The 19,252-nt window shown below is 55.9% G+C and overlaps 1 protein-coding gene across 1 annotated transcript in view; it reads left to right on the top strand.

Annotated features, from left to right (window-relative positions):
* CDC42BPB (CDC42 binding protein kinase beta) overlaps positions 1-13,768 on the top strand; it is a 102,620-nt gene extending 88,852 nt beyond the window's left edge. The window contains exons 30-37 of the mRNA XM_043557066.1: positions 792-1,388; positions 4,564-4,661; positions 4,743-4,827; positions 4,932-5,049; positions 5,148-5,265; positions 5,803-5,908; positions 5,992-6,062; positions 12,410-13,768. Coding sequence (XP_043413001.1) covers positions 792-1,388; positions 4,564-4,661; positions 4,743-4,827; positions 4,932-5,049; positions 5,148-5,265; positions 5,803-5,908; positions 5,992-6,062; positions 12,410-12,541 — 1,325 coding nt within the window. The 3' untranslated portion in view covers positions 12,542-13,768. The remainder of the gene's footprint in view (positions 1-791; positions 1,389-4,563; positions 4,662-4,742; positions 4,828-4,931; positions 5,050-5,147; positions 5,266-5,802; positions 5,909-5,991; positions 6,063-12,409) is intronic.
* Positions 13,769-19,252: the final 5,484 nt, after the last annotated feature.

The raw sequence follows: 19,252 nt of genomic DNA, 5'->3' as shown, positions 1-19,252 counted from the left end.
GGGGGAGCTTCCTAGAAGGAAGAACGTTTCCTGAATTCCTCCGTGTGCTGAGACCTGACAGGAACTTCCCTTCTGTTGCTTCAGATTTCTGACATTTCGTTCTGCCCGGCAGGAGAATGCAGAATATCTCCTGTCCCCCCCTCCTCACTGCCCTGTGTCCGGGGACAGAAATACAAGGAGACCAGCACTGGCCTGGGCCTTGGGCCAGGGTCTGGGCACCGCCCCTAGAAATGAGGGGCTGCTCCCGGGTGGGCAGCGTTCCCTTCCTGCCGAGCCCGGAGCGAACGCGCGTCACCTGCTGCCGGCCTGCCGGGGCCCGTCGGTCCCTCGGGGTCCAGATCCAGGGCTCTGCTCAGAGAGCCCTTAGTGCAGGTCCTACATCCAATACCCCCGATGTTCTGGGTCCGGTGGGGTTGGCAGCTGCTTGCAGAGCTTGAGGGTCCAGTGAGGTCGAAGACAAGTCTTTGTTCCCTAAACGCAACCCGAGGGTTCTTGGCCTCAGGGATGAGCTGGAAGGACGTCCAGCGCCACCTCCAGGCCGGGGCCCTGGTGCTGGGGCGGGCAGGGCAGGGCAGGGGTCTTAGAATGGTGGCCCCCGGGGGCTGCTCAAGGAGGGCTCTGCCCTGGCGTCTGCAGGGCAGTGAGGTATGGTGGGGGTGGAGGCACGTTCTAGAGCATGATGGGGCCGTCCCTCCATGCCGACTGCGGGGAAGGGAGCGGTGGGGAGGTTCCTGGCACCCTCGAGCGGATGCCCTCGAGCGGCTCTGAGACCCGACGTTGCATCCCCGCAGTGATCGTCCGCGTTGCCGACTACAAGAAAGTGTACCAGATCGAGCTCGCTCCCAAAGAGAAAATCGCCGTCCTCCTCTGCGGCCGCAACCACCACGTCCATCTCTGTCCGTGGTCTGCCTTTGATGGGGCGGAGAGCAATGTCGACATCAAGCTTCCGGAAACAAAAGGCTGCCAGCTCATAGCGACTGCAACCTTGAAGAAGAGCTCTTCCACCTGCCTGTTCGCGGCCGTGAAGCGGCTGGTCCTCTGCTATGAGGTCCAGAGAACTAGGCCTTTCCACAGGAAGTTCAATGAGCTGGTGGCCCCCGGGCCCGTGCAGTGGATGGCCGCGATCAAAGACAAGCTCTGTGTGGGCTACCCTTCTGGGTTCTGTGTGCTGAGCCCCCAGGGGGACGGGCAGGCTCTAACCCTGGTAAATCCCAGTGACCCCTCGCTCACGTTCCTCTCACAGCAGTCTTTTGATGCCCTTTGTGCTGTGGAGCTCAAAAGCGAGGAGTACCTGCTTTGCTTCAGCCACATGGGACTGTACGTGGACCCGCAAGGCCGGAGGTCACGCATGCAGGAGCTCATGTGGCCTGCGGCGCCTGTTGCCTGTAGTATGTATATGTTTTCTGTTGCCATATCTCTGTTGCCGCTTTTCACATCGACAGTGAGCACGTGTCCTGTTTCGCTTTGGTCTGTCTCTTGGTTCCCTTAGCTGAGCAGTCAGGCGCTGGAGCGGCAGGCTCCGTGGGTTTCTTCAGGAGAAGGTGTGGTCCTGACACCGTGTCTCAGACTGGCCGGCGGGCGGGCTGCAGGCGGGCTTGCCTCTCGAGCCGGCCTCCAGCCCACGGCACCTTTCTGTCCCCGAGCGCCGGGGCCTCGTGGGAGCCCCGCAGCCGGAGAACCCCAACAGGGATGGTTTATAAGCTCACACGGTAATAAAAACAAGTTACAGGTTTCTGGCAGCCAGAAAAAGTTGAGCTCCAGTGTCCGGTAAAGCTCCCGGAGGGACGTTTTCCGGAAGTGCTAGGAGCTGCATTCCTGTGTTTGCTCGGTTGCAGTGGCTTTCTGTGGAACGCAGTCCCTGGACACGAGTCATTGAGGCCTGAGCCTGGTGAGCAAGGACCTGGAGTGGGTTCCACAGGGCCACACCCCACCCAGCCGCTGTCCGATCGCCCAGGCTGGACTCTCAGCCTCAGATCCCACCTGTTCCGTGTATCCTGGTCACCCGGGTCGTCCAAGCAGCGGGTCGCACAGAGAGCAGGGAGTAATTAGACTAGACGCAGGGTGCACGTGGATTTGGGGCTGGTGGGGGTGGGGTGGGGTCATAGGTCTTAATTATCTAAAAGGACAGCCTTTCTTGGTGGCTGGTTGATGGCCGTGCCAAGCTGGCAGTGTACCCAAGGGTGCTGGAACCAGGATGTCAGGCCCTTGGGGCAATCGATGTGCCAGCCTTTGGCTCTCCCGCCTCGCTGGCTGATTCCTGACTTGCTTAGCCCCCAGCCACGGGCGCCAGTGCAGCAGACAGGCAGGCAGGTGCTGGCAGCCCAGGGCCAGCGGGGAAGGAGGCAAGGCCTGTTGCCATGACACTTCTCCGTTCCCTTCCTTGCCGCCTCCCGTCCTCCTCGTGGGAGACTGCATAGGAATGGCCCCAGAGCCACGTAGGATCCCTGCCAACCAGAGTCTTTTCCTTCAGAATCCTAAGGTTGGTATTTGTTTGTTTTTGGGAGAGAGAGAGGCAGACTGCAAGCAGGGGAGAGGCAGAGAGGGAGACACAGAATCCAAAGCAGGCTCCAGGCTCTGAGCTGTCAGCACAGAGCCCGACGTGGGGCTCGAACTCACAAACTGTGAGATTATGACCTGAGCCAAAGTCGGACACTCAACCAGGCGCCCCTAGAATCCTAAGTTTTTGAACAGTTTATTGTAGAAAGGTCACTGAGCGTGAGGAGTTTGGAGTCCTGGCTGTGTGACTGGCATGGACACCTGGTGCCCCTGTTCTTCCCTTTCCAGGTCTTACTCCACCTTTGTGGCCTTTTTGTCCCACGTGCACATTATAGACACCGAATCAGTTTTAGAGTTGACCAAAAATAAGTATATAACGTGCAGGCTGCAGAGCTATTAACTCTCTTGCCTCTATGTTCCAGGCCCTGAGCTGAGAGCATTCTTGGGTGTTCTCACCTGTCCCCTGTCACGTAGGGAGGGCACAGTCTGTCCCATCTTGCCAAGGAGGACACTGAGGGCCACAGAGGAGAGGTAGCTTGCGTAGGGCGCAGAGCAGAACCGGGCTCAAATGGAGGCCGGTCAGTCTCCGAGGCCCATGCCCCTCCTGTTGACTTTCTTTTTTTAAAGTTTATTGATTTATCTTGAGAGTGAAAGGGAGTGCGAGCATGGAAGGGGCAGAGAGAACCCCAAGCAGGCTCTGTGCTGTCGACTCAGGGCTCAGACCCACGAACCGTGGGATCGTGACCTGAGCCGAAATGAAGAGTCGGACGCTCAACCAGCTGAGCCACCCAGGCACCCCTGGTGTTGACTTTTTAATTTAAATTTCTCTTGAGATTGGGCACTTCAGTCTATCACTAGAGGTCACACACACAGGTCTCTTCCTGGCTCCTTGCAAATGAGGCCCCACATATTCCCCCGTGAGAGGAGCTGCCCCAGACGCCTGCGGGTGGAGAGTGGTCCTCTGAAAGTTACCTCCAAGTCTGCGGACCTGTCCCCTCTGAGACGGTCTGGCGGCGAGTCCCAGCGTCTTGCCTGCTTCCTAAACCCTGTTTCGTGGTTTCCTTTTTGCATTGGAAAGAGAAGGGCCGACCACGTAGCCCGTTGGGAATTGGCAGCCACACGGCAGAGCTCTTTTAAAAATTCAGCTTCGGCAAGTGTCGCGTGACACGAAGGAGTTCACCTCCACCCCGGAAGGCAGAGGGACCAGGAACAGAGACACAGCCGTGCATTTCTGCAGGGTGGCACTGGGGACTCGGGGGAGGCAGAGTGACGACAGGGTACCTCCCGCCTGCCCCGCCGTCCCTGGCAGCCCGGCCGCGGCTCCCTCTCCCCGCGACAGTTCTAAACGTGGGGAATGTCCCCTCCGCTTCGAACGGCAGCTGGGCCAACGCTTACCGGTGTGTGATGTTCCGTGCCCTAGGTGGGCTTGCCATCACCAGGACGACCCCCGGGGCGTCCCTGTCCCTTAGCGAAAGAGCCCCCTCCGGGGTTCACGGCAGGCGGGTCCTCACGGCCAGGCGTGTGCAGACCTCCCCAGAAGGACCGGTGGGTCAGCCGGGTGCGTGGGGGCGCGGGACTGTCGCCCCGGAGCGAAGCAGTTCTGTTTGGAGACCTGAAACGCTTACTCGGAAACCGGGCTCCTCGGTGTCTGTTAACAGAACTTGCCTCAGAAAAGAGAGCGCTCCGCCCCTCCCTGAATAGCAGCCGCGCTGGGCCTCAAGTCCCTGTGTTTGCAATAACCGTATAGAAAGCCAAGTACGAAAGCCAGCTTTGTGAGCAAGTCCCCTCCAGCCTCTGTGCTGTGGCAGAAAGCTGTGCGGTTACACACGTGACGGTAGAGCGTTGAAACATCCGGTTGAGTTCGCGCGAGTCCGAAGGGAAGGATGGTTCTAGAGCGGGACCGGGAGCGCTCCTAAGCCCAACCGCTGAGGGCGGCGGCGGGGCCTCCTCGGCGCTCCCCGAAGGTCGCGGGGGTCGGGGCCCGGCCGCTGCCCGTGGGGGGCCGCGGGGGCGGCGGAGGGCGCGGGGGCCCACGCCCGCTCACGCCGCCCCGCTCGTCTGCGCTAGGTTGCAGCCCCTCCCACGTCACAGTGTACAGCGAGTACGGCGTGGACGTGTTCGACGTGCGCACCATGGAGTGGGTGCAGACCATCGGCCTGCGCAGGGTAAGGCGGCGGGGCGGGGCGGGGCGGGGCCGGCGTCCTCCCGGGCTACCGGCTACCGCCCCTCTCCGCTTTCCGACGCAGATAAGGCCGCTCAACTCCGAGGGCACCCTCAATCTGCTCAGCTGCGAGCCCCCCCGCTTGATCTACTTCAAGAGCGAGAACTCGGGTAAGACGCCCGCGGCAGGTGTCGCGCGGAGGGAAGGAGGGGCCCCGCGTGTCAGCAGCACGAGGGCCACGCGTGACCGGCGGCGGCGTTCTGCGTTCCCGCAGGAACGGTCCTCAACGTGCCCGACACGTCCGACGGCAGCAAGAAGCAGATGCTGCGGACCAGGAGCAAGAGGCGGTTTGTGTTCAAGGTGCCGGAGGAGGAGCGGCTGCAGCAGCGGCGGTAAGAGCTGGGTCGTGGCCCGGCCTCGCCGAGGCGGGAAGAGGGGAGCCAGGAGGACTTTGACGTCTGTGAGCCCCAGAAACACTTTTTTTCCCCAGAGAGATGCTCAGAGACCCAGAATTGAGGTCCAAAATGATCTCCAACCCGACCAACTTCAACCACGTGGCCCACATGGGCCCGGGCGACGGGATGCAGGTGCTCATGGACTTGCCTCTGGTGAGCTCGCCGGACGGGGCGGGCCGGGCGAGGGAGCCACATCCGCGCCTGCCTGTGTCACCGGCCCCGGCCCTGGTGCCCGGCAGACCCGGGGCACCTGGCACATGGGTCTGTTCCTACCCTCAACTGGCCCTGCAGCCGCCCCAGGGGCTGCGTGTGTGTGCGTGCGTGTGTGTGAACGCTGGCGCGTTTACACGCGTTTGGTGTCTGTCACGGGTTCGGGCTGCTAGCGTTTCGTGAGAAACTAGCTATCAAAAATGATTTCTCAAGAACGTCTCGATAGGAGCAGGTAGCATAGTTTTTCATTTAAAACCACAAGACGGGGTTGGGCTCAGCCTAAAATAGCTATTCCCAGTTCTTAGCTCGGCATTGGCTCGGCGCCACCCTCCGTTTTGCTCACTGGGTCCCCGGGATCCCGGCGGCGTCTGTACGCTCTGTGGCCGGCGTACCTGCTGGGCCGCGGTTCCGCCCCTGCGGTCTGCCTGCACCCTGGCGAGGGCGCCCCCGAGCGTGCTCACTGCTGTTCTCTCCACCCAGAGCGCCGTGCCCCCCTCCCAGGAGGAAAGGCCTGGCCCTGCTCCCCCCGGCCTGTCCCGGCAGCCTCCCCCGAGGAACAAGCCCTACATCTCGTGGCCCTCGTCAGGTACCAGAGGTGCCCAAGGGCGGGGGCCTGCGTGGGGGAGCTCCAGGCTTTCAGTCCAGATGACGGCTGTCCTCGTTCCGTAGGTGGGTCGGAGCCCGGAGTGGCTGTGCCCCTTAGGAGTATGTCCGACCCCGACCAGGACTTTGACAAAGAGGTAAGACTCGCCTCGTTACAGGGACGCCCCCCGAGTGTCTGCATCTCCGCACGTGGAGGCAAATCAGTGGTGACGGAGGCTTCGCCCCACCCGGCCCAGCCACAGGGGCCCAGCGGGCTCGGGAAGCGGGGCGGGAGCGCAGGAGGAGGAGCAGCCTGGTGACAGGCCGGCCTGAGCGCTCGTCACCTCCTCGGGGGCTCCCCACCGACGACTTCTCAGGGGCTGTGCTGAGGAGGGGGGGCAGGACGGCACCGGCTGCGGGACCCTGAGCCCGTCGGGAGAAAGATGGAGGTTCCCCTCTCCGGGCAGTGGCCTGAGCGGCACGTTCCTCCGTCAGACCAAGGCCTCGGGAGCCAGGCACTGGTGGCTGCCCCGGGCATGGGGTGGCGGGGCAGTGGGCTCCTGGGCCCTGACGAGTCGGCGCCTCCCTGCCGTGTGACCGAGAGACGAACGCCTTCCCGTAAGAAGTCCAGCCAACTTCTTCCTTCTAGACCTCTCTGTGTCGTCTTACTGGGACGTAGCATACTGGTAGCTGCACAGGTGGCCTTCTGCGTCTTCCACATCGGTCTTCTCTCTGTCCTGGCCCTCTAATGGCCGTTCGGGATCAGAGCGTGCACACCAGGGTGCTCCCGTGGGAGATGGCAGTGAGGGCCGTGGGGCTCTCGCCGGTCTCTCTGCCCTCAGTAGCTTGTCCGTAGGAGGCCAGGAGCCGGACAGCCTGCCCTGTCGCTGTCCGAAAACACGGCCCCGGGGCTGGGCGTGCTCACACTGGCTGCCACACCGATCAGGCAAAGACAGCAGGTCTAGGTCTCCGTTCACACGTTTCTCATTCTCACTGACTGAGGTCACGGCTTTCCACACGTGCGTTGGCCATTTCTTCCTCCGGGGCTCGCCTGCACACCTTCACCCCTCGTCCTGATTTCCAGAAGCTCTTCACTCATCGTCCATATTCCCTGTTGCAAGTACTCTGGCTGGTATCACTAATCCTTCGATTGTGCCTCGATTCTAAGGGTGTTCTGTCTTAACACAGATGAATTCTCGTGCAGTCCAGTCTGCCTCACCTAGGATAAACGTTCTCTCGTGGTGCCTGCAGGAGTCTGGCAGGGGGGGTCTCTGCTGTCGTGCCGTCACGACAACGTCAGAGAGGGAGTGTGTGCGATGGCTGCGTGCATGTGTAGGCAAGGGCCTGAGTTCATTTCTTTCGAAAGTGGATGGCATGCTGGCCCCGTGCCACCGATTTCCCTCCAACTCAAAATGTCTTTATTATAGTCAAATTCCTTTGTTTACACGTTTCTATTAATGGACAGGCCGTCCCCCAGTGCACCCACTGGATTCTCTTCCTCTGTCAGCACCACCTGTAACAGGAGACTGGGCAGAGCAAATCTCTTTGTTCCCCCGTTAGAACAATTTCTTAGCTGTTTTTTCCTCCAAATATATTCTTTTAATTTATTCACTTACATAATCTCTGCACCCAACGTGAGGCTTGAACCCACGACCCCGGGATCAAGAGTCGCACGCTCTTCCGACTGAGCCAGCCGGGCGCCCCACTCCAAAGAAGTTTTAAAACCAGCCTGTTGCCTCCACAGTAAAAAAGTAAAGCTTGCGTTGAGCTTTTCATTGGGATTACGTTGTGAATTCATAGATTAATCTGGGGGATGCCCTCCATCTTGACCTTTCCTGTGTGGGAACATTGAGCATCTCTCCAGTTAATGGTTCCCCTCTTACAGGCCATGCATGTTTGTGGTTAGTAAGTTTACTCTTAAGAATTTAAAGGTTTGGGGGCGCCTGGGTGGCTCAGTCGGTTAAGCGTCCGACTTCAGCTCAGGTCACGATCTCGCGGTCCGTGAGTTCGAGCCCCGCGTCGGGCTCTGGGCTGATGGCTCAGAGCCTGGAGCCTGCTTCCGATTCTGTGTCTCCCTCTCTCTCTGCCCCTCCCCCGTTCATGCTCTGTCTCTCTCTGTCTCAAAAATAAATAAACATTGAAAAAAAAATTTTTTTTTAAAGAATTTGAAGGTTTGGTTGCCATCGTGAATGGACTGTAATCTTCCATTACGGAGTTGGTGGTTACTCCTGGCGTCTTTGGAATGTTCAGTGTCCAGTCACCTTGCTCCATTCTCATTGGCATTTGTGTTTGGTCGATGGCCTTGGAATTTTGGCTCTCTGGCCCTGGGCAGAGATGGTGGGAACGAAGAGGTGGGCGCTGCCTCTCTCCATGCACTGGCCGGGGCTCCTGAGCGCCTAGGTTTGGATTCCTACACCACTGGCTCTGTGCCCCTGCCCGCGTCTCACTAAGACTTCACCCTCCCCCGCCCCCGCCCGTCCTTTGTGGGGGGCATCTTTCACTTGGCTAAAGAAGTGGTTTTCTCCTCCTAGCTTCGGAAGAGTTTGCTTTGTCAATAAGGAAGGGATGATGGATATTAATCAAGATGCTTCTATCAGAGTTTTCCAAAGTGACCACCTTCGTGGTTCTCTCCCTAGCCTGTTAACGTCAGAACGGACGTCCTTGTGTTCTGAGGCTAAATCCTCCTCGGTCACGATGTGGTGTTCTTATTTTGTACGCTAACAGATTCAGTCTGATCGTTTGGTTGACTATGCCTATCGGTAAAGTTGACCTGTGGCTCTCATGTTGTGTGTGTGTGCTTGGCCAGCTTTCAGAGCTGTGCTGGCCTCAACACCGAGGAAGCCCGTAACTCTCAGTGGCCATAATATATGGAATTTCTTTCCCGGAAGGTTTCATAGAACTCCCTTGAAATTGCCCACGATTAATGGCTCTGGAGGTAGGTCTTGTTTTTTTTCTCTTATTTTCCTTTTTTCCCCTAAACTGTCTATGTTGAAAATTTTCAAACCTCCAGAAACGTTGCAAGGATAGACCTTTACATAGTCCGCTTTTCCCTGTTTGACGTTTTGGGGCCGAACCAGCAGAAAGTAAGTCGGAACATCACGACAGCCCTGGTCCAGTTCTGCACGTGGCTCCCGGGCTCGCAGTACCTCCTCCCTCCCCGGTCGCGGGGCTCAAATCGCCCCTCTGCACCCTCCCGGCGCAGTGACGGCCCCTACAGCTTGCTGAGACCCAGGCCCCAGTGAAGGATTACACATTGCATATGTAGTCCCGTCTGTAATCTGGGTCTGGCCTTTTTTTTTTTTTTTTTTTTTGTCTTTCATGGCATTGATTTGTTATCACTACGGTCCTGTTGCAGAATGTCCCTCAGTCAAGGCTTCCCTGACGTTTTGAGTTGGGTAACAGTGGAAAGTCCCCATAACTCTCTCCCTGCCACCCAGATCTCCCGGGGACCAGCAAATAAGTGCGTGTAAGCACGCGTGCCCGCCACTTCCTAAACTGTATCCAGAGGTTGGACAGACCACGCCCCCCCGGACCGGGAGTCCTTCTCTTGTGTAACCACAGTGCCGGCCGTGGTCTGCCTGGACCACAGTGTCCGCAAGCACCGTTTCCTGGTACGGACCCTGTCTCCGGTCACACGAGACATTCAGCTGCCTCAGATCTTCAGCCACCTCCCACCCCCCACCCCGGAGCACAGCTTCCGTCTTTGCTGTAACATTTTGCGGAGAACACGCCCCTTACTTTCTGGAGCGCTCCTCAGTTCGGGTGCGTCCCTCGTTTCCTGAGATTCCAGTTGTATGTCCCAGGCTGGAATACCACACGGAGGACATGGTGTCCTCGACGTGTCCCGTCCTGAGGCACGGAGCCCCTGTTTGTCCTGCACTGACCTCGTTTGTTCCTCTTTGACATTATTGCAAGTGACGTTCACGTGACACGAAGCAGCCATTTGAAAGTGAACGACTCGGTGGTTGTGTAAGGCGTGTCCAGAGTCGTGCAACCACGAGCTAAATCAAGGGTCAAAACATTTCCATCGCCCCAACCCCTTCCCCCCGACCCCCGACTAAGCCTCTCCCCGTCCCACCCATCCCCCAGCCTGTGGCAGCCACGAATCTTTGTTCTGTCTCTGTGGAGTCACCTGTTGTGGACATTTCGTATGAACAGAATCGTGTACTACATGGCCTTTCATGTCTGGCTTATTTCACGGAGCAAGAGGTCTTCGAGATTCGTTGTAGCAGGTGTCAGCGGGTTGTTCCTTTTTGTTGCCAAATACTCCATCGTACAGCTGTACCGTGTTTCGTGTACTCCTTGGTCCACTGATGGACATCTGGGCTGTGTTCACCTTTCGGCTGTTAAGAATAGGGGCGCCTGGGTGGCTCAGTCGGTTGAGCGTCTGACTTCCGCTCAGGTCATGATCTCGGGGTCCATGAGTTCAAGCCCTGTGTCGGGCTCTGTGCTGACAGCTCGGAGCCTAGAGCCTGCAGCCTGCTTCGGATTCTATCTCCCTTTCTCTGCCCCTCCCCCACTCATGCTCTCTTTCAAAAATAAACATTAAAAATTAAAAAAAAATACTACAGATATGAACGTGTGTGTACACGGATTCGTGCAAGTGCCTACGTAGCAGTGGAAAATGTTTAGCTTTTTGAGGAACCATCAAATTGTTTTCCACAGCAACTGTATGCCATTTCACACTCCCACCAGCAGCGTATGAAAGTTAAGATTTCTCCACATCCTTGTCGCTACTTTCCTGGTTTTGTTTTGTTTTGTTTTTTAAAAGCCATCCTAGTGGGTATGAAGTTACTTTACCTCATTGTGGTTTTAATTTGCATTTCCCTAATGAGTAGTGATGTCAGCATCTTTTTTGTGTACTTGTTGGTTACTTCTATACCTTTGGAGGAAGGTCTGTTCAAGTCTTTTGCCCATTTTTAAAAATTGAGTTGGCTTTTCACTGTGGGGTTGGAGAACTCTTTATGTAATCTGGATACTAGACCCTTATATGATTTTTAAATACTTTCTTCCATTCTGTGGGTTGTGTTTTCACATTCTTGATAATGTCCTTTGATACTTCTAATTTTGGTGATACCCAATTTTTTGTTTTGTTTTGTTTTGTTGGTTGTGCTTTTGAGGTCCTAAGAATTCATTGCTGAATCCAAAGTCTTGAAGATTTAATAGTGTTTTCTTCTAAGAGTTTTATGCTTTGAGCTTTTGTATTTAGGTCGATCTATTTTGAATTAATTTTCTGTATGTTGGAGGTAGGGGGTCCAGCTTCATCCTTTCATATGTGAATATCCAGCACTATTTGTTGTAGAGACTTTTCTTTCCCTCATTGAATGGGCTTGGCACCCTGGTCAAAAACCAGTTTGCCGTGGCTGGATAGATTTATTTCTAGACTCTCAGTTCTATTCCACTGTTCTCTGTGCTAATACACACCACAGTGCATTACTGTTGTATTACGTTTTGAAGAAGTTTGGGAAGTGTGATTCCTCCCATTTTTTCCTTAGTATTGACTACTCTGGGCCCCTTGCAATTCCGTATGAATTTGAGGACTGGCTTTTCCATTTCTGGAAAAAAGGAGAGAGCGCCATTGGAATTTCAGCAGGGATTGCCCTGAATCTGTGGATCACTATGGGGGAGTATTGCCATCTTAATGATGTTCAGTCTTCCTGTCCATGAATGTGGAATCTTGTTCCATTTATTTAGGTCATCTTTTAATTTTGGGGAATATTTTGTAGCCAACAGTTTCAGTGTAGAAATCTTTCACCTCTTTAAGTTTATTCGTAGTTAGGTGTTACTGCTTTGGATGCTATTTTGAATATAATGGTTTTCTTAATTTCCTTTTCACATTGTTCATTGCGGGTGTGTAGAAACACAACTGATTTTTTGTGTATTGATCTTGTACGCTGCAGCTTTGCTGAATTGGTTTGGGTTGGGTGGGAGAGTTGTGAGTTCTTCGGGATTTTCTGTATGTAGATTCTATCTGTGAACAGAGATGGTTTAACTTCTTCCTTTCCAGCTTGGATGCCTTTTTCTTTTTCCTGCCTAATTGCTCTGGCGAGAACTTCTAGTACAATGTTGAACGGCAGTGGTGAATGCAGGCATCCTTGCTTGTTCCTCACCTTGGGGGGGAAGTTTTTGACCTGCACCATTTAGTATGAAGTGAGCTGTGGGTTTTTCATGGACATTCTTTATCATGTTGAGAAAGTTTATCATGAAAGTATGCCTTGTCTGACTTCAGACCGTCTTGGTTTCTTCACTGTGGAGTTCCTCATTCCTCTGTAATTACTGAATTACTTGTGGGGTTATGATCTCTTACCAGCAACCTTAAGGACCGTGTGACACGCTGGTAAAGAGGGTGTGTTGAAAAAAAAAAGGTGTGTTGTCCTAAGAAGAAAGGGGACAGCAGCTGCCACATCTTGGCACCACAAATGGCCACATCCGGCTGGGCGGCACACAGCCTCCACAGGCCCAGGGTGATTGGTTCTTATGCCGACCCCCTCCTTTGTGTTAACAGCCCGACTCGGATTCGACCAAACACTCGACTCCATCGAACAGCTCCAACCCCAGTGGCCCCCCAAGCCCCAACTCCCCGCACAGGAGCCAGCTCCCCCTGGAAGGCCTGGAGCAGCCGGCCTCCGACGCCTGAAACCGCCAGCCTGCTGCCTCACCACCGTGGGGCCCGGGAGCTGGGGGTGGTCTCCACTGTCAGTGCCAAGACTGAGCTGACTCTCCAGTGTTGTCCGAGGAAACATAGACTCAATTTGTAGATATGGAGATAAAAATCTTTATTATAGTAATGATCAGTTACACGCCGCATGGGCTGTGGCGGTAGACCGGATCCACTCATCTGCACAGCTGTGAGGAAACACTGTTCCGTTTGCACGTGAAGGACCAGCACCCGGCCCAGAACAAGCTGAGAAGGCGCACGGGGCCCCGCAGACACCCAGTGGGCCCAGCGCAGCCCTGCTGAGGAAGTAGCTCGGAACGCAGCCTCAGTGACGAGCCTGTTCCCTATTTCCTGAAACTTTCCTAGGACCTTAGGAGAATAGTAGGAAGTTGTGTGTCATTCCCAGTGTCACTAGAATTGTGAAGACAGGAAAGTGGAGGTCAGTTGGTGGCCTTTTTATTCATTTAGCCATCACGGTCAGCTGCAGACTACCTTCCGCCGACCTCGTAGCCATGGACACAGGCCCCTGGTGAGTGACACCTGCCCTGGGTCCCTTGTGTGTGTTAGTCCATTCCCGGTCACAACCGTCAAGCGTCACCTGTATCTACTACTGTGAAGTCAGCTCACTTCCACAGCTTCTGCCTCACCGCAAAACCGGGGAGCGTCGAGCAGCATCCAGGCCGAGGCCTGCTGGGCGAGAGGAGGCCAGCACCCCCGACGCCCCGCCCCTGCATGGAGCCCTGTGATTAGTGCCCGTATGCATCATGTAGACTCGCCCGACACACTCCTGCACATTGGCTCGGCCCGCGTATTTACCCTCACCCTTCCTTGCTCACGTGTTGAGTGATCGGGTTTGTGGCCTGTCCCATTAAAGGCTGATGGTTAACTGGCCAGCAGACACAGCTGGTCTTTGGCCCAGGACGGGCTTCTCCCCACTCTCCCGCTGGTCGACGTTCTTGGCGACGCTGTTTAAGACGTGCACTTACCTTGAGTCGGCACTGAGTGACGTGGGCACCACGGCCTGCCTGTGCGTGTCACACGCCCAGCACCTGCCCGCCCGCCCACCTCCCTGGGCCTTCTGCTGGGGCTGGCACCTGCTGGGGGTTCTGGTTTTTACTTTTTTAATGTAAGTCTGAGTCTTTGTAATTATTGAATCGTGAGAACATTTTTGAACAATTTACCTGTCAATAAAGCAGATGACAGCAATTTAAAGTTCTCAGCGGTCTGCCTGAGCGTGAGGACTTGTCACCCTGTGCGCATCTGGGTCCCCTGTGCGGGAAGTCCCTCCCCAAAAGTTGAAGGAGCCCCCTTACCTGCAGAAGCTGTTCTTGGTCATTCACTTGGGGTGGGGGTGAGGGGTCCTGCAGAAGGCTCCTGTGTCCACATGGCAGGAACTGGCTTCCAGCATAGGGCCCTGGTGGGAGTCCTTGTGGGGCAACGCCCTGACAGGGTAGGTAGGACCGGGCTTGAGCCCCTGGGTGGAGAGAGGGGCCACCTGGCTAGGTGCCCCTGCTAGGCCTCCAGGCAGCCAGCCATAGCAATTCCATTTGAGTTTCAACCTGAGAGGAGGAGGAGCCCTCGAGGGTCATGGTCAGGGCCAGCGGGCTCCCATGAAACCCCCCCCCCCCCAAGGCAGAGCAGGGGCCCCAGGAGAGAAGCTGCACAAGAGAGGCTCCCATCTGGGGGGCTGCCTGGAGCAGTAGGGGGGACCTGGCCACCCACAAGCACGCGGGTTCCTCAGCAACCCTAGAGGACAGGATGGGGCAGGCCAGAGTCACCGGGAGCCAGCAGAACTTGGGACAGGGGGTGGGCAACCACACTGGGGGCTCTGCCCTGATGGCTTCATTTCCTCAAGGGTGGGCAGTAGCCCGTGGTGCACCAAGTTCCGTTCGCCCTGAACCCCAGTAACTTCTTGGTAAAACAAGGTCAGTGACCGCCCACCCCTGCCAGAGCAGGAGGAGTGAGGGTACAGCAAAGTCCGAGCAGCAGCCGGCCCAGCGAAGGGCAGGCCGTGCTCCGGAACCATCCGCGGGGCCGCGGCAGCTCTGTGCCACCCAGCGCGGCCTGGGCCCTGCTCCGTGATGCACGTCCCACAGCCCATCTGTTCCCCCTGGTCTTGGCGAGTCCACCACCCCCTACGTAGGGGACAGATGGCAATCCTCCCACCTGCCCCTGAAGGGGGATCGGAGTAGCAGTGACCACGCCGGGTACGGGCAGAGCCTTTCAGACACAGAAGCTGGGAAAACGGATAAAGGAGCATGAACGAGCTGTGCAGGGCAGAGGGAGCCGGGCCTCCAGGCAGGGCCTGAGATCCCGGCCCGGCTGAGGTCTGCTCCACGCGAGGATTAAAGTGAGCCATGCAGAGCGCCTGTCACTGAACAACAGGCACTCGGGCGTCCGCGGTCTCACAAAGAGGAGTCGCTGTACTAGCAGGATGGTGGCCTTGCACAGCGGAACGCTGCCCGGCACCGAGAGTGACACATCACAACCATACACGACGGTGGACGCGTCCACCCGACAGGAGCCCCCGGAGCAGCAGCCCGGGGGCCGGGCGCTGGCGATGCTTCCAGACCCACGCGCCGCTCCCACCGAAGGCTGGCGGACCGCTCCCCGAGCCCTGGTCCGTGCACTTCCACGCGCAGCCGTGGGATTCTCTCGCCCTGCTCCGCCCCGGCACCCGCTCCCCAGGCCGGAGCCACCGCCGGGAAGGGCAGGCCTTGCGGCGACGCACACCCCCCTGCCCTGACGCCCCGTGGGCAGCGGAGGGGCCGGACCCACCCCGTCCCTCCAGGACAGCCTCCGGGTCTGGCGGACGTCCATGTGCTCAGCCCAGGCCCGAGCCGTGGGAGCCTGAGCTGCTTGGTCCACACGGAGCCTCCAGCCGGTGGGCACCGCACCCACCTGCCCTCCGTCCCCCCACCGGACCGGCAGGAGGAGGAAGCCCTTCCGGCCTGGTACCAGCCAGCCAGTGAGAAAGCGCCACCAGCCCCAGTGCCCGCTGCCCCCGGTGGACCGCCACTCAGACCAGCCCCGCCCAACCCCCTGCCTTTTCTCTACCGTGTTCCTCTCCTTTGGTCTCCGGACTTGCCTGCCCGCGGTTTCGCCACAGCCTGCATACCCCGAAGTGCAACTCCTCTGCCATTCCAGAACAAACCCGTTTTTCTGGTAAAATGGCCGGCTGTTGTATTTGCAAGGTCGAAATTATATGGTGTCAAATATAGGAGCCAGAGAAGACCCCCAACAGCCCCTGAGGCCGGCGAGCAACGGACTCCGTGAGCATTCTGCTTCCTCGCCGACCCCGGGGGGTAAGTCTCCTCTGCACCTGAGCTCCACTGTCTGCATTTTGAGCTCTCCAGATTTACTCAGGATCTGTCTTAAAGACTTTGTCCTTGGGATGCATACTTGTTTTTGAGTTGTTTTTTTTTTTTAATTTTTTGATGTTTATTTATTTTTGAGAGAGAAACAGAGCACAAGCGGGGGAGGGGCAGAGAGAGAGGTGGACACAGAATCCGAAGCAGGCTCCAGGCTCCATGCTGTCAGCACAGAGCCCCACGCTGGGCTCAAACCCATAGATGGAGAGATCATGACCTGAGCCAAAGTCGGACGCTCCACTGACTGAGCCACCCAGGCACCCCTTGTTTTTCTGAGCTTTTAAGCTAACAGTATAAGATCCAAATCTGCTAAGTTTTCTCAGGAGGGTCCTCCTTCCAGGACCCTGGCCAGCTTTGTTTAACAACTATGGTCCCTCCTCGTGCACATTTTTAACCAAATGGGCAAGTTTAGCTAAAGATAAGCCATTCAGGGAAACTTCAGGTCTCCCCAAAGTTAACTTTTCTCAAAATCAAATTAGAAGACCATGGCTCTAAATTTAAAGTAGGCGTTCCTGGGTGACTCAGTTAAATGTCTGACCCTTGATCTCAGGTCAGGTCTTGATCTACGGGTGGGGAGTTCAAGCCCCACATTCAGCTCTGTGCTAGGCATGAAGCCTACTTAAAAAAAATAATAATATAAATGTAAACAAAGTGAATGAGATGTTTATTTTTAACGGGCACCTGGGTGGCTCAGTCGATTGAGCGTCTGACTTCAGCTCAGGTCATGATCTCACGGTTTGTGGGTTCGAGCCCCACATCGGGCTCTGTGCTGACAGCTCAGAGCCTGGTGCCTGCTTCGGATTCTGTGTCTCCCTCTCTCTGCTCTTCCCTGGCTCACATGCTGTCTCTCTCTCAAAACTGAATAAAGATTAAATTGGCACCTGGAGGCTCCCAACATGTTCAGGACTCTAAGACCACCACTTTGCGAGAAAACCATTACTAAATTAAGGCAAAAGACAACTGGAAGACGACCGGTTGTGAGGCCTCAGTTTCTCTCTCCTGGCTTCCCTGTGTGCAGGTGCCTGGGGCCCTCCTGTGCTCATGCCCGCCTCCACAGCCTAGTTCTTTCCCTTTCCACCACCCCATCCTCCTTCATTCTAATCCTCTCTGAACTTACCTCTTCTCCCAGACTGTCCCCACTCCCTTCTCTGCACCTATCAGAAACTGAACCTTAAATGAAGCCCTCTGCAGATCCTTACAGACTTGTCAAGGAATTTAACGTAGTTACTCAGTCTTTTCAACCCAGTCTCTCAGATGTATGTCAATCGGTTCACATGCTTGTTGGCGAGGGTCAGGCCCAATGTTGGACGAAACCGGCCCAGTGAGAAAATCCTGAAAAGGATTTAGAGAAACAACTAGGAAGCCCAGACACGCAGTAGAGAATTTCACAGAACAATTACAGAAGGCTTTTCCTAAGCCTGTTGGTTGGCATGAAATTCAGGCTTGCACGCTGAACACCTTATGAACCTGTTCTTAACTGTTATGACTACAGATTGCTTTTAACGAAAACCCTGGCCTTCTTGGATGTCGGTTCCACCCAGGTAGCCTCTAACTTTGTGTTCATTAATGGGCCGAGCTGGGATCTTCCCTTTCTAGTTAAGAGGACCGGGACGGAATGGGAAGCCTGTCCACTGCAGGCCCACCCAGTTAATGTAGCGAGCCGGCTCGCCTGCACCCTGTGTGATTCAACAAAAAGGAAGAACCGTGTGGTCCATAATTTTCAACTCCGACAAATGGAGGCCCCTAAGCAAAACTAAAAGCGTCCCGATCTTTACCGATATTGTAAAAAGCCAGGCCATTGGAAAAAGACCGCTGGACACTTAAGGGCTCCAGCCGCCTTCCACCCTCTGACCAGCCTTTCCAGATCCTTGGGAATGAAGGTCTCTCTGCCCTTACGGACGCGAGAGCTACACTCAGTGCTCAACCCCGCTACTGGCAAGCAGCCCCCGCCTCGGAGTGCTAACACCCTTCAAGTGGGAGGGGAGGGTCTCTAGTAAACCTCGAAAGGGTCCCGTCTCTGAACCTGGTCTCTCTTGCCCAGGCCCTCTAAGAGATGCCCACCTTTTCTCCTTAGTTCCTCGGCCTCTGTACACTCACCGGGCCCAAATTTCGTAGAGAAGTACGCTGGGATCTCTTTCTCCCGGAAGGGGGAAGGAATTCTAGAATCCGACAGTGGCAACCAAAATAGCCAACCTGGTGAATCCCGTGACCCTTCAACATCTTTTATTTGCTCAGTCGCCGACCGCACTGGAGCCGATTCCGAGGACACGAGCCGTATGACCCTCCTGGACCAACTACCACCCTCCGTATGGGCAAAATCCTCCACTGCTCCCGGCAGGATCCACAGCACGCCTCCCATTAAGATCCCAACAGACCCCTCAGAGCCTCTCCCCAGAATTAACGGAAGCACTGTAAACAAAGACACTCTGAGGGCAGTTAGATGCTAACGGAACATCAGGAGGCTCGGGGTCTCATCCCCTGTGGTAGGGCCAGCGACACCCCTATTTTACCCGTAAGAAGACCCAGTGGCTGAGGAGGGAGGTCTGTCCAAGAACCCCAAGCCATAAATAACACTGTCCCAAACCTAAAACTAACCAAAGTCTAAGGTTTTCTCAGACTAGCTGGCTGTCGAAACTGGATTCCAGACCTCTCTCTTGTGGCCTGACCCAGACATGTTCTCTAAAGAAACCAACAAACTTGACCCTATCATCTGGGACGATCAGGACGACATAACCTTTGGGGCCTTAAAGAAAAGCTTAATGAGGCCTCCTGCCCTCGGACACCCTCATGATCAACTCCCCTTTTCCTTTTTTGTATACGAGGAGGAAGAGAATGCCCTTTGAGCATCCACCCCCAAATGAGCCATTCCCGCCACCACCCTTTTGGCTCAGGCCAGTGAGGAGACAGACCCGGGACCCCTGTTGACATCCCCGTGCTTGGTGCAGTCGAGACGCCCCTGAACACCCACCAGCCTCCGGCCAGTCGTCTCCCCCCTGTAAACCCCCTTCCGAACTGCTCCTCCCAGAACTCCTTCCCCCACAGTCAACGTCTCCCTGCCACCCTCCTCCCTCCCTCACAGACATCTGTCCCACTGCCAACATATCACCTCTGATTCTGTGTGATAATTTACAGGAAACTCCTGTAACCAATGCAAGTTTTTCATGGGAAAATGAAAAATACTGAAGAAGGCTCAAGATGGCAATGTACCATCGGGAACTCCCTTCGTCCCATGGACGTGCCAATCTACAACTACATTCAGAACAGTTCCCAATGATGGGGACCTAGAAACTGGATGACCAGAGCCTCCACAATGAGGGGC

Source organism: Prionailurus bengalensis, chromosome B3 (genome assembly GCF_016509475.1).
Source record: "Prionailurus bengalensis isolate Pbe53 chromosome B3, Fcat_Pben_1.1_paternal_pri, whole genome shotgun sequence".
In the NCBI taxonomy this organism is placed as follows: Eukaryota; Metazoa; Chordata; class Mammalia; order Carnivora; family Felidae; genus Prionailurus; species Prionailurus bengalensis.
The sequence above is the reverse complement of the archived record's forward strand: the minus strand, read 5'-3'. Positions and strand labels throughout refer to the sequence as shown.